Raw genomic sequence first — 15,269 nt, 5'->3', positions numbered from 1 at the left:
GGGAGTGGAAAGTGGGAAGTCCTCTCTTTTCACCCCCACACCTGCATGCACCTATCTGTTTGTGTATTCTTCTCCAGCTTGCAAGCACTCCTAATGCCCATGTTCAATTGCCTGCACCACCTACACACCCCTTCCTCAACAGCATTGGCCAGTGTATGCAATTGGGAGTGCTGTTGCCACTGCCATCAGGGATGCCAGCACTGTGTACCACCCACACTGGGCCCTGGCAGCTGCTCTACCTCAAAATAAGCTGACACATTTAGTAGGCCTTACCTTCGGCTGCTACTACTGGAACCCTGCCTCAAGCTACAACCAAGCTTGCTTGGTTTCAACAAAAACTTTCGACAGCTATTTTTCATACTTTTCTTTGGTTGAAACACGGGGAAATTGCTGTGAAAGGTAGCAGAGAATTGTATTGCAATTAATGAATTAATTTCAAGTTATATGAAGTTCATACAAGCTTTTCTGCAGTTATCCCAAAAAGGATATTTATGAGGGCCTTGAAGCTTTTTACTGGCTGTGTTTCCCATGCCTTTAAAAGCAACCTGTTGTGCAGTTACTTAGCCAGTGAACTACTTTCATCCTTTTTAATATTTACAGGAGGAGTTTAATTTTGGTGTCAGACAGCTGTTAAAAGCAGGACCAGTAGAATGGTGCCAAGTTCATAGTACCATCTCTTCCACTGCTGTTGAGATATACCGCAGTAATCTCCAATAATCTCTTTCTGCCCACACCTCTTACTCTCACTCACTCACACAGAAATCTCATAGAAGGCGACCTGGCTACAACTGGGGGTGCCAGCTCCTATGTCTGCCACAACAGTATGATAAACAGAAAAGTTTCATCCAGTAAAAAAGGAAGGAAGGAAGGAAGGAAGGAAGGAAGGAAGGAAGGAAGGAAGGAAGGAAGGAAGGAAGGAAAGAGAAAGAAAGAAAGAAAAGAAAGAAAGAAAGAAAGAAAGAAAGAAAGAAAGAAAGAAAGAAAGAAAGAAAGAAAGAAAGAAAGAAAGAAAGAAATGGAAGGAAAAGAAAAGAAAAGAAAAGAAAGACATGGAAAGAAAAAACATAAACATAAGAGAAGCCATGTTGGATCAGGCCAGTGGACTATCCAGTCCAAATTTCTCTCATACAATGCCCCAAAAGCACCAGAATGCCCACCAGTGGGGCCAGGGCAATAGAAGCCCTCCCACTGTTGCTTCCCCCCCTCCCAGCACCAAGAATACAGACAGAGCATCACTTGCAGGGAGGGAAAGAAAGGGGGGGCAAAGGAAAAAAAAGCCTTCCTCACCATCAGATGACCCCAGCCGGCAAAAATTCTGCCCAGGGGTCATTTGGTAAAAAAAAAAAAATAGCTACCGGAATGCCCACTCCCCGCCCCTCCCAGCTGAAAAAAACACACACACCCTTCTTTGCCGTCCAGGCCTCCCGGGGAAATCTCCCCAAAAGAACATACCGCAAGGCACATGAAAGCTCATACCTTGAAGAACACTTCATGGGTCTAAAGTGCCAGTGGATGTTAGCTTTTCTCTCAAACACTAAGAGCAAGGGAGAAGGAAGGAGAGGCAGCCCAGCTCCTTTCTGCACAACACAGAGATGGGGCGGGGCTAGCTTTGCTGGGAGCGGAGCTAGCTTTGGCTTTTCTTGTGACCTGGGAGTGACCTGGGAGTGAGGCTTCCGTGGCCCGGTACCGGGTCACGACCCTGCAAATGGGAAACACTGCTGTAGACAATACTGATCTGAAAAGCAAAGTCTGACTCAGTGTAAGACAGCTATATGTACACACTGTCACTCCTCTCTTGCCTCTGCGTATGCAACCTGGGATCCAAGAAGAACCTCTGAAGAATTCCAGACTAGTTGGACCAAACACTAACTCATACAGAAGGGAGGCTAGTTGTTAAACCAGAAAGCAGATTGTTCAAATCCTTCCTGACCATGACTCTTTTTGGGAGGGAGGGACTATAGCCGTGTGCAGGGCTTTTTTTGTAGCAGGAATCCCTTTGCATATTAGGCCACACACCCCTAATGTAGCCAATCCTCCTGGAACTTATAGTAGGCCCTGTATTGAGAGCCCTGTATTGAGAATCCAGGAGGACTGGCTACATTAGGAGTGTGTGGCCTAATATGCAAAAAAAGCCCTGGCCATGTGACAGAACACTTAGGCTGCCTAGCCTGCATACAGAAAGTCCCAGGTTCGTTCCCTGGCATCTCCAATTCATAGGATCTCAGCGAAACAACAAGTGTTGACAAAGAGCCTTCCCTGTCTGACGTCACAGAGACTACCACCCATTAATGTAGACAATAATAGCTTGGATGGGCCAATGGTCTGATTTGTTTAAAGGCAGCTTCAAACATTCATAAAGAGAACAGAGCTATGGACCATCTTCTTGGATAACCCCTGCAAAAGTCCACAGTGTTGTTCTCTATCATTTCATGTGAATCAGGCAGCCGCATTTAACTTCCTCCAAAAAAATACAAGAACTGTATAGTGTAAGAGTTTTCTTTTGGTTTGGATTCCCCCCCCCCCAAGAGTGTTAAAGATTTGCAGAGACAGCCAGATTCCTCTTTATTCTTTAATACTGCCTTCCCACATGCCCCAAACTCTAATCTGAGCTCTGCCCCCACCCCTATTGACACCACTCACCTTGATCTCAATGTTCCCAACTTTGGCAGTGGAACGGATGATGGGACGTCCCACCAGGGCTGGGAAAATATGTTCGGGGAAGTTCGAGCCAGCATAGCCACATTTAACAAACTGGAAAAGAGGGAAAGAAAATATGTAAAAGACAATAAGGGGAAAAAAACTGGCAATAGGGGAGAGATAAATCATGCATGTAGAAGCGCAAGCTTGGATCCTGTAGTAAATTTCTAGAGATGGAAGAGACGTCTATCTGTGGAGCAGGACTCTCTCACCTCCCAGCAGAGTTGCCAACCTTCAGCTGAGGAAGAAAAAAAATGGAACTCTCAGCACAGAAGCCGCAAAAATCAGCTGAGGATAAACCCTCAATGTTTCATAAATATAACAACCACCAATTTAATACTGAATAACATAATAGAAGACAGTAAGATGCTAATAATCAAAGCCTGTGGTAATCTCAAAAAACTGGGGAGCACACGCAGGTGTAACACTTTCTGAAAGATACAAAAGCAGGAAGCCAAACATAAAGATTCCGACACAACAGATAAATGTCAATTGTCCATTCGTCCACAAAAGGTCAAAGTCTGGTTCAACAAAGTCCATAAAGTGCATATTTCTAAGGTGGACCTAGATGAAGACTAATTCCTGAAGCCAATGAGATGCTTGTCCAGTGTACTTTGCATTTCGATATTACTTTGCAAGTCAAATGGCTACATTTGTTGGCACCCCTAAATCCTGTCAAAGTTTAAAGGGCATATTGCTCACTCCTTGCTGACGGAAGGGTTCTCACAAATGGTTGTTATATTTATGAAACATTGACGGTTTGCCCTCAGCTGATTTTTTTTTTTTTTGCAACTTCCAGCTGGGGACTGGAGATCTCCTGGGATTATCAACTGATATCCAAAGTACAGCGATCCATTCCCCTGGAAAAAATGGCAGCTCTGGAGGTTGGGGTCTATGTCACTGCATCCTTGTGGAGCTCTTTCTTGATGCTCTATATCCCCAAATCTCCAGGAATCTCCCAACTCAGAGTTGGCCATCCTACCTTCCCTGTTTCTACTGCAGCCAAAAATACATCCTGAAATGCTGCTCCTGGGGGTGAGGGGTGTGTGTGCAAAGGACCCATGGCAGCACGAGGGGGAGTCAGCAAAAATCATCCTCATCTCCATTTGTGGAAATTTGGGGCAGGACCCAACCCAGCCTCTGCTAATCTAGCTGTTGCACTATTTATTTATACCCTGCTTTTCTCTCCTGTGGGAGAGGAGCTTACAGTAGCATTCTTCCCATCTCCACATTATCCTAACAACAGCAGCTACCCTGTGAAGTAGGTTACACTGACAGTGACTGGTCCAAGGTTATGCAGTCAGCCTTCTCAGCCTTTTAATCCAGCAATTTTTAATCACTGAAAGCACTTCGCTGACATTCTCTAACTTCAGTTGTTACAACAGACCTGTAAGGTAGGCCAACAGTAGCATGCAGTGCAGATTTTTTGATTGGGGGGTAGTTGGTTTCCTTACAGCCATCACATAACAGAGATGAAACTGAAAGCAAGGATTCAAAGCTCAGTAAACTCCCAGATGTACCCGGCTGGCATCTCCTAAATCCAATTCAAACTGGGCCTCAGGCTGGATTATTTCAGGCAGGGCCTATAACAGAATGTCCCTCCATACAAAAGCATCCTTGCACTTAGAAAACTTAGTGTGTCAAGGAAAAAGCTAATCTAGAAGCTTTCTGTTTTTTTTATGTACAGGGATTTTTTGCTTTCCTTTTTTAAATGGAGGTGCAATCCATCACTCTTGCAGTCTGAAGTGATACAGCTCAAGCACAGGATGACAGTCTAAATGAGAAGTGGGCCCCTGAATGCTGGGCTATGTGGATCTAGCTGGACAATTTGCCTCTGAGCTGAATCACAGTTCTGTTTTGTGCTCCTCTGCACAAGGATGGAATGGCCTGTAGCTTGCCAAGGAGCACTGAGAGGGACTGGTATGGGAGTGGAACAAGCCCTGCCCAATATGGACCCTGCTACCACTATCATATACACACAGTCAGCCAGAAGATCTGCCCTCAAACCAGACTGAAGAAACAGAGCAGCAAGAGGAAGTGGAGAAACAGGAAGCGAAATTGCTAGCAGTGACTCACGGTAATGGAACAAACAGGCCAGCAAGAAGGAAGCGGCTTGCAGCCTGCGGGTTCAGAAACATGCACACTTTGGGAACCAAAAACTGTGCATATTTGGTAACATGCTTTTGTCCCTGCTGATCTTCGCTATCTACAGCTAGCTTCAGTTGCCACATCAGCCCCACTGGAATCTTTCGCCACTGCATTTTCCTTACAGAAGGGGTGGGTGGGAAGACAAACATGTCTTGGTTTCAGGCAAGCATTAGTTTACAGTGAGAATCTCTTCCATCAAAGCCAGCATCATAAAACTAAAAGGTCAGAGATTCCAAAGGCCTTTTACCCCCTAACTAGCACCCAGTATTTTGGGGGTAGAGAAAACTCTTCCGGGGTGTGTGGGAGAGAGGTCCTACTAGCAAGCTTAAGCTCCAATACCATCCCTCGCTTTCTCTCTTCTTTACATAAACTAAATCAAACATTGGTGAATCACAGAACAAGCCTTCTCCCCACCCACAGCCCTCACAGCCAGCTTCTGTGAGTCATGTTCAGCCAGAAATCTGGGAACAAAAAAGCCGTGGAAATCTGCAAGAACGCAAGGGGGTGGCTTCGCCTACAGAGCCGTGCTCCAGAACACTGTCAAAGTCACAGCGCAAGGCTCATGGCCATTGGAAATATTGCCCAGAAAGTCACATTTCAACACACCCCAACAGACCCTGCGAGTGACACGTGTGCAGCCAGAGAATTAGTCACACACCATAACAAAGGCAGTTTCAGGTGGGTAGCTGTGCAGGCCTGCAGGAGAAGAGCAAGATTCAAGTCCAGGAGCACTTCAGACCAACAAGACTTAAGCTTTGGAGAGTCAAAGCCCCCTTCGTCGGACACACTTTGATTCCCGGACGTTTATACCCTGGAAACCTTGTTGGTCTTTAGGGTGCTACTGGACTAGAATCCGGATCAGTAACAAAGACGCTAAACTCAGGGCTCCTTAACGTGTTGTTTATTTTTTTGCTTCATTTATGTCCTCAGCTGTATGCCCCAGGCTAGCCTGATCTCATCAGGAAGCTAAGCAGGGTCAGTCCTGGGCAGTTCTTGGATGGAAGACCACCAAGGAAGAACAGGGTTGTCTTTCGCCTTGAAAACGCTATGAAGTTGCCACCATAAATTGGCTGTAGGGTTGCCAAGTCTTTGTTGGAAAATACCTGAACACTTTGGGGGTGGATCCAGAAGACAGCAGAGTTTGGGGAGGGGAGGGGCCTCAGCATGATACAATGCCATAGAGTCCACCCTTCAAAGCAGCCATTTTCTCCAGGGAAGCTGATCTCTGCCAGCTGGAGATCAGTTGTAAAAGCAGGAGATCTCTAGGCCCCACCTGGAGGCTGGCAACCCTAATTAGCTGTGACTTGATGGCAAAAAGAAAGAAAGAAAACCTTTCTCCCCAGTTGGCACCCAAAGCTGCTTAAATAGTTCTCCTGTCTTGAGGCCAGGGCCAGGATTGCTTATTCCCATAAAGACCATACCAAACCCACTGCATTTGACTTCCTCACATCCACTTACTTTTGAAGGCAAGGTAGGTAACCACAAGGGACTTTTTGGTGACAGCCCCCCACCAGCTTTAGAATGCTCTCCCCCATTCCCTGCCACCTTTCTGGACATTTTTCACTGCCAAGTGAAAACCTGTTTCCTTTCAAATAGCTTTCATTTAATTTCTACTCTCTTTTTAAAATTTGTTGATATTTTATTTGGCTAACTTGCAAAAGGCAAATAAAGCATTCTGTTTTATTGATGTTATTTTTATGGTCAACTGGATCTGCTGTTGTGTTTTACAGATTTCTTTTTAGTTTTACGGATTCCTTTTTAGCTTCATATTATGTTTCATTTTATGTTTTGACAGTTTTAGTAAATGTGCACCGCCTTGGAAACTATTAGCAGAGACGCAGCCGAGCAAGAATGTAAATAAATAAAAAATAAGATTGAATTAGCATGTAATCTGCATTTAAACCTTCTCATGCAATACACAGATGGGTGGAATCTTGTACTATTTAACATATGCTGAAATGCAGCTTCCGAGCAATGAAAAATTTAGATGGCAAGATCATTCCATATGCTGATTGACATGTCAACAGGAAACAATTCCAACCCAGATGCACCTGTGTGCAATTGCTGCGATGCCACTTTGTCACTGGATTTCAGTGCTGTACGCATATCTTGTGAATGCATGCAGCATTTTAACCAGGGAGCTGTCTAAAAAGTGGATGGTGTGCTGAGCCATAGCTGTCCCTTTGGGTGTTCTTCCCATCAGCTCTCTACAGCATAGTCTTTCCCACCTCGATGTCTGTCTGCTTTGCCACACTAAAAATAAATCAATCCAAAGGCACCTACCCAGAATCAATTCATGTGCATGTATTCATCAACTTCTTATTGCTGCTAATAATGTATACTCAATATCTCCCTACTCTTAGATTTTGCCCTAGAGATGTGGCACCCACCTTCCAAAAGTTAGAACAACAAAAAATTCTCTCACACATAGAAAAGTGGAAATGCCAGGTGAACTTCCACATTATGCACCCTGTGGTCCACATTATACACCCTCCACTCCACACCCTGATCTGCAGGCCTGATTCCACTGCATGTTTTATGGCCTGGGACCTGCCTACCTGAAGGACCGTCTCTCCCCACATGTTCCCCAGAGAGCACTGAGTAGGCTTCCCAAATCCCCCGCCTGGGCGGGGGACCCCCGATTTGGCGCCTTCTCCCCCCGCTCGCAAAAAATCCGGAAAGCGGGGGGGAATGGCGGCCCTTCCCCCCCCAGGCTGCCACACTCTCTCTGCGGCCGTCCGTCAGTCGCCTCTTGTGCCACAGCGGAAAGAAGGCGCTTTGCCAGAGGGCGGCCAGAAAAAGACCCTGTGGCGGCGGCAGCAGCCTCCCTGGGCGGGCAACACCATAAAAGTGACCGTGCTGGACCTTGGCACCATGTTCGCCAAGCTCTTCAAGCCCCCCGCTTCGTCCTCCTCGCCCCCTTTCTTGCCCGCCGCCAGCGCCCTGCTGCCCAAGTGCTGCTGCTCCTGCCTCCCTCTCCGAGCGCTCCTTTGCCCAGCCGCAGCGCTGCCTTGGCACCCGCAGGGGGCTCGTCTATCCCCGACACCACTTTCTCGCCCGCCGCCCAAGTCGCTGCTGCTCCTGCCTCCGTCTTGTGCCAATTTTGTCCCAATTTCACCTGGGAGTCGGAGCCTCCTTCGCACTCTCTCCGAGGGCCTCTGCCTCCCTCCCTGCGGGGACTCCCCCTTCAGGACCCTTGGCTCCCCCCGCTGCCCGGCTTCCCCCTGGGCCCGGGGTCATCTTCTTGCCCCTCCGATCGCAGGGCCGGGGGCGTCGAGCCCAGCGGCTGGATGGGCGGGCTTGCAGGGTCGAGCCTCGCGACCACTTTCCAAAGCCCGGGGCGCAGGACGGGCTCGCAGGGCCAAGCCTCGCAGCCACAGCCTCTTCTTAGAGCGCGGGGCCAGGGCAGACTCGCAGCACCGAGCTTCGTGGTCGCTTCCCAGGGCGCAGGGCAGGCTCGCAGGACCCAGCCTCGCGGCCGCTTTCCAAAACCCAGGGTGCAGGGCAGGCTTGCAGCGCCGAGCCTCACAGCTGCAGCAGTTTCCAGAGCCCGGGGCCCAAGGCGGGCTCGCAACACCGAGCCTCACAGGCACTTCAAAGAGCACAAGTTGCAGGGCAGGCTTGAGGGCCGAACGTCGCCGCAGCGGTCGCTTCCCAGAGTCCAAGGTGCAGGGCAGACTCGCAGCACCAAGCCTCCCTATAAGCAGCTGCTTGCCAGGCTCACGGAGCCCAGCCGCGCTGTAGCAGCCAGTTCCCAGAGCCCAGGTCGTAGAGCGGGCTTGCCGGCTGAGCCTCCCTGCAGCAGTCACTTACCCGAGCCCCAGTTGCCAGCCTGGCTTGCAGGGCCCAGCTGCGCTGTCACGGCTGCTTTCTAGATCTCCTGTCAGGCTTGCCGGGCCAAGCTCTGCTGTGCCGACCACTTCCCTGGAATAGTTCAATTCCCTTTGATGTATCTCTGCTTGTGGCCTCGGGGGAGGAAAGGAAGGGGGGGGGAGCATTACACATTTTTTAAAAAAACCCTTTAAAAGAGAGGGGGGGGGGGGGGAAACCAGGGGAAAATCTCAGCTGATGACCCAGGAGTAAGGTAACGGCAGCACGGAAGGGAAGGGAAAGCAGCTGAGGTGCATTCATCCCGTTCGCCTTGCTCACGGGCCCCTCTTCATGCTTGCAATTTGTGTCTTCCCCCTTTAAAACTCTTTATTAACCTCCTCCAAAATCGCGTTCCCTCAATCTCAGCCATCCTTCGTGTGTAATGAGAGCCCCCCCCCCCCCGTTTGTTTTTTTGGCAGTCCTGCATTTCCGTGCCTGGCTTTTTCTGCCCATCGGTCAGAATCCGTTTTTCTTGTCTGCCCTTCCATCCCGGCAGCACAGAGGCTCTTGTTTTCTTTCCCCTCCCTGTTAGAAGCCTCTTTTTGACGTTTTGGGACGCTGTTTTCCACCACCCTCCCACTCTTTCGGCTTCCCTAGCTGACCACTCCCTCCCCCAGCTTTTTCTTATCCTTTAAATGGATCTAGCTGTCCATTTAAAATGTTTACATTCCCTTTGGTGCCACCTTCTGAGGGCAGCTTCCTGGAGCTGTCCCTTGTGTTCTGGAACTTAAAAGAGAAAGGTAATGAGGTAAATAAGCTGTTTTCTTTTTATTTCCCCCCCAATTGGCTTAAATAGAATTTGTGCAGTCAAGCACCTAGCATAGGTGAGGTGAGGCCATCAATTATCAGTTATGTTTCCACAGCCTTTAGATGCAGATCTCCCCCCCCTTTTTTGGGGGGGGGGTGTCTCAGTGAAGTAAATACTTAGGGCATAGTATACTCTAAATATATTCATGTCAGAGAATGAAGGTGTAGCATATTTGTTTGTTCTTGTTTGATTTCTATGAAAGGATTAGTTTTCCACCCATGACCCACAGACTATTGTTGTTTCACAGGCTGCATCCTGCTAACTTATTCTCCTGCTACTGCATAAGCACATGCTGTATAACCAACTGTAATAATTTTCCAAAGTTACATATTTTAATAAAACAGAGGCTGAGTCAGTACCCTTTCCCCTTAAATAAGAGAGACACAGCTACTTGTGTGATTATTCAACTTGCGTGGGATTTGCGTGGGAATAAACAGTCCTTAAGGCATACTGGCCTCATGTCATATAGGGCTTTAAAGATCAATACCAGCACATTTGATTGGCCCTGGAAGGAAACTGAGAGCCAGTATAGGTGGAACAAGACTGCAGTGGTATGGTTCTTATAGGGTTGCCTAACTCCAGGTGTGACCTGGAGAACTCCCATCTCCAGACTATAGAGATTGGTTTCCCCTGGAAGAAATGTAGGGTTGCCAATCCCCAGTTGAGGGCAGGGGATCTCCTGGTTTGGAGGACCATCCCCTGCTTCAAGGCTATGAGAAAGGGGGGAGGAGGGAAATGTCTGCTGGGCATTGTATTATGCCCTGTGGAGACTGGTTCCCATAATGGAGTATAATGGGTATAATGGAGAATCGATCTATGGGTATCTGGGGCTTGGGGGCACCTGTTTTTTGAGGTAGATGCACCAAATTTTTGGCATAGCAGCTGGTGCCTCTCCTTAAACTCCCCCCAGTTTCAAAAAGATTGAACCAAGGGGTCCAATTCTAAGAGCCCTAAAAGAAGGTGCTTCCATTCTCCATTACTTAAAATGGAAGGAAGGCAGTTAAAAAGAGTGCAGTCCCTTTAAATGTTATGACCAGAACTCCCTTTGGAGTTCAATTATGGAGTTCAATTGTCACAGCCTTGATCTTGGCTCCACCCCTAATGTCTCCTGGCTCCACCCCCAAAGTCTCCTGGCTCCACCCCCAAAGTCCCCAGATATTTCTTGAATTGGACTTGGCAACCCTAGCACTGAGGTCAGGAACACAAAATCTCCTCACTATCCCCGGGCCAAAAGAAGCCCGTCTGAAAGCCACCAGAGAAAGGGCTTTCTCCGTTATGGCCCCCGTAGGGTGGAATCAGCTGCCGGAAGAGGTGAGGGCCCTGCGGGACTTGGCGCAGTTCCGCAGGGCCTGTAAGACGACCCTCTTCCGGCTAGCCTATACCTAGCTAGGATGACAACTGATGTAACTGGCCAGCCATCTGTTTACAGGAAATTGAAATATTCTGTTTTAAAGTTTTAACTGTTTAAATATTTAATTGTTTTATACTTGAAATTGTTTAAATTTTATGTTTGATTAATTGTTGGAAGCCGCCCTGAGCCATTCGTGGGAAGGGCGGGATATAAATTTCAAATAAATAAAAAATAAATAAATAAATGTTTTTGGTTAGTATGGGCTTCATACACACAAGATATCTGTGCAGTGTCTCTCAGTTAACCTGGAATAACTAATTCCCCACCCTCATTTTTCTACTAACAAACAGTAATGCAGATCAGAATTTCTATTTCATCTATTGACATGCATTGAAAGGGGCTGGGGGTGGGGGAAGCTCTGTTTAACAAGTATGCCTTTGAAAAAGTAACGTTTAAAAAGATTTCCTTTCTTACAGACCAGTTATCTTCAGTCCCACAGTGAGGATCCTTGTACTGCAGTGGCAGCTGCTGCTGAAAGCAACTTTTTAAAAGCTCTGCACAGACAAGCAGATCTCCAATGGCCAATGAGAAGCTCTGCTGGGCAAATGCTCCATGAACACTTTCTAAAAACGCTTGGCGGATTCCAGGTAAGGGGTCTGCAGGTGCCATGGCATCCACAGACACTATGTTGAAAACCCTAATGGGAGACTGTGAATAAAGCCAATTGGTTAAACCAAGGGTATCAAACATGCAGCTCGGGGACCAAATTAGGGCCCCAGAGGGTTCCTATCAGGCCCCCAAGCAACTGGTTTGTCTGCTTCCTTCTTCCTCTCTCTTGCTTCCTTCTGCATCACAGCTTGCTTTGCCAGGCTTGCTCGATTGCACAGGAGCTACACAGGAAAGCCTCTACTTTCTCCATTGGCTGAGGCTCCTCCCTTGGGGAGGAAGGGGGGGGAGGGATAGCTTGCTCTGCCAGGCTCTCTCAATTGCACAGCAGATCTACTGAGCCAAGCCTCTCTTCCTTCCACTGGCTGATGCTCCTCCCCCTCCAGGTCCCCTGGGGAAGGAAGGAAAGAGCCAGAGCTTCCTTTGCTCAGTTCCCTGGATCCCATGGGAGAGATACAAATAAAGCACCTTTAAGACCAACGTGAGTTAATGTTTTAAGCATGTTTCATTTCCAGTTTATTAAAAATTGACTTGTGTTTGTCTCTGTCCTTTAAAAGTTTAAAGTACACACATGGCCTGGCCCAACAAGGTCTTATTGATGTCAAATCCGGCCCTCATAACAAACGAGTTCAACATCCCTGGGTTAAACGTTGATCTGAATGAATCAACTGTGCTGGCTTATGCAACTCCCTACAAATTCTAATTCAAGTATAATCAGGAGTAGATTAACTGGTGTGGAGTATGATCTTGTCTACAGAGCACAAGAAGTATTTACCCTACATGCAAAAGGTTTGATGCAACACCTTCAAATAATTTCTGGAATCCTAGGGAGCAGAAACTGAGAAAGGACTGCATATATATATATACATCACTTTGCACATCATCAACTCTTATTTTGCACTTTTGGAATATTTACTACATATTTTCATTTCTATGTCTAACGGACTGAATAAATATAACTGAACTGCACAAAAAAAGGAACTACCGAAAAGCATTTCTGCTTTTAATGCTCTGTTAAATTTCTGCTCAATTGGCTGTTTTCATACATACAAGACATCATTAGATTGTGAGCATGAATCCTCCCTGCAGTGTTAACTGAGGGTCCCACACACCTGAGCTGATCCAGGGAAACTAAGAAAGCACTGGAGTATAAGCTAAACTCTGATTAAAATACCAGAATTTCTTTTAAGAGAGAAGATGAGTCTTGTGTTTCCAAACGCCTGTCACACCCTGCTAGATACATTATGCAGCCAACTGTGATTTCTCACAGGCCCTCTGTTCATGATCAGAGACAATCATCACCATCATAATCCAGTGTTCTGAAATGTTCAATTATCTGGCACCCGAATTGACTTATTTTCCTTTCCAGCTCCTTTGGCTTTGGTGTCATGTCTATCAGATTGTAACAGGCCATTCTTTTCAGTGGGGAACTCTCCCCAAACGCGCACGTACACACACGCCACAAGTGCAGCAGGGCTGGACGACAGCAGCTCGCTTAAGGCCACCTAACTGCACAGGAGAGATTCGAACCGGGAACTTCCTGCCTCTGACATCCTCGGACGGAACCGAGGCCTCGCTGGGGAAAGGAGGGGGGGTGGAAAGCGGCTCCGAGGCTCCAGCTTGTTGCAGCCCGGGCAACAATCCTGCACGCTCCTTGGGCCCCCTCGGCCACTCCAAGCCGCGCTCCGGTCGCAGCTCACACCCGCCCCATCCCGGCCAGCGCCTTGCACTGGTTTCTTCACCCGCCCCAGCCCCGCAGCCAGGCCGCCCCCGGCCGTGCAGGCTCACCCCGGTGCCGTTGTCGCACACCACCACGCGGCGGCCTTGGCTGTCCATGGTGGTGCTACTGCCGCCGCCTCCGCCGCCGGGTCGCGGGTTCGCAGCTTCCCTCTAGTGCTGGCCCGGCAGGAAGCGCCGCCGCCCGGCCTTGGGGCTGGGCTGGTGCTGCGAGCAGGCGCCGGAGCTGGGAGGGAGCCAAGCCCCGGCCGTGATGCAACATCCTGGGCTGGGAGAAAGAGCGAGAGAGGCAGGCAAGCAGGGAGGGACCGAAAAGGGCCAGGGGAGGACTCAGAGAAACAGAGCGGAGGGTCCCCTTGCTGAGACGACCTCGGCTGCCAAATGCTCTTGAGAACGTTTGAATGCTAGACGGACCCTTGTCTTCTCATACAAGTGGATGGAGTGATACAGCTCCGAAGAAAGGGACGGGGAAAAGGAAGAAACAATGACAGGTTCAGTGGCAGAGCATCTGCTTTGCATGCAAAAGGTCCCAGGTTCGATCCCCAGCAACTCCAGTTAAATATCTATATCGGAAAGCAGGTAATGTGAAAGATCCTGAGACCACCTGGATAGGTGATGCCAGTCTGAGTAGTCATCCCTGAACTTCCTACTCCAAGAGCTTGACTCATAATAAGGCCAGTTTACACGTTACAGTGAACCTACTGACATCCTGTATCTAGGTGTGTACATCTGTGTGCAAGAAAAAGCCAGCATGGGTTCATTTGACAAAGAACTGAGGCTCAGGACCTGGATAAACCTAGAGTCTGGATCTCACATTGAGCTGTACATGCATTGAACATGATGTGAAGATTAACACATTTATAAAGAAAAATTAAGTGGACACTGTACACAGTTTGTATATGTATTATGTTTAAAATTGTCAATGTTTACTTCAAAGTATACTAGGAATTGTAGTTTCCTGGAGATGCAAATAATTTTAGTAGAGCTCACAGAACTACAATTCCCAGGATTCCTTGTCTGAGAATCAATGTGCAAATAGTGTGTTGTTCACATTTGTAATGCAGAGATCTTCTCACATTCACACACACACACACACACACTTTATAAGATCTTGATTTTGGTTTTATTTTAACAGGAAAAAAGCACCACATATCAGTTCTTTAGGGGTTTGAAGCTGACTTAGCATCTCTCTATTTCCTTCTGGCCAGACCCTTCTGCAAGATTTGAAGTGTGTGGCAGTGTTTATAATAATATACCCTAACTTCTCCCTCAGGGAACTAGTTAACAGCTGAAAGAAAATTGTGGACAACTTAACTTTTCCAACTTAAAAAAATATCTTTAAATTTTTGGTTGAGAAATTTTTGTACATTACACTCATCTCTTCTTTGTTCTCACCTGAAGCTGCCTTATACTGAAATAGTCCCTAGGTTCATCAAGACCACTACTGTCTACTCTGACTGACAGCCACTTTCTACTAGAGGGTCTCACATCACCTGCTACCTGATCCTTGAACTGGAGGTGCTGGGGGCTTGAATTTAGGATCTTTTGCATGCAAAGCCAATGCTCTTAAGCCACAGCCCCTTTTAGCAGATGTTATATCTGAAATCTGTCAAAATGTCACTTTGTAAAATACTACACTGCCGTGCCACTAAAGATCAGTGTCTGTCAACCATAACGTGCAGCCAGACATTAATTATTGCATTTCAGCAAGCTAATAGTCAAATATCAAATACTGAAATCCAGTATGTCAAAGGATGGTATCTAATACTTAGGTGAATATTCTCCAAACAGAGTCATATTCATAGCACCAACATTTGCAGATGTAGAGCTTCCAGAGAATCTGGGAGCGAACTCATTTGAACTGCTGCTCTTATTTATTTATTTCAATATTTATGGCCCACACTCCTTGCCCTGATGGGGACCAAAGGGCTTTACAACATCAGTCTCCATCTTTTCCCTTTTTGTCATCACAACAGATGAAAGAGAGAGTGC

General features: G+C 47.5%; 1 protein-coding gene across 1 annotated transcript in view; it reads right to left on the bottom strand.

Moving 5' to 3' along the window:
• Nucleotides 1–13,523, bottom strand: part of LOC132580597 (actin-related protein 2-like) — a 30,611-nt gene extending 17,088 nt beyond the window's left edge. Inside the window, exons 1-2 of the mRNA XM_060251534.1 lie at nucleotides 13,329–13,523; nucleotides 2,641–2,751 (exon numbers count right to left, since the gene is read on the bottom strand). Of these exons, the coding sequence (XP_060107517.1) occupies nucleotides 2,641–2,751; nucleotides 13,329–13,376 (159 nt within the window). The 5' untranslated portion in view covers nucleotides 13,377–13,523. The remainder of the gene's footprint in view (nucleotides 1–2,640; nucleotides 2,752–13,328) is intronic.
• Nucleotides 13,524–15,269: the final 1,746 nt, after the last annotated feature.

Source organism: Heteronotia binoei, chromosome 1 (genome assembly GCF_032191835.1).
Source record: "Heteronotia binoei isolate CCM8104 ecotype False Entrance Well chromosome 1, APGP_CSIRO_Hbin_v1, whole genome shotgun sequence".
NCBI classification, from domain to species: Eukaryota; Metazoa; Chordata; class Lepidosauria; order Squamata; family Gekkonidae; genus Heteronotia; species Heteronotia binoei.
The sequence above is the reverse complement of the archived record's forward strand: the minus strand, read 5'-3'. Positions and strand labels throughout refer to the sequence as shown.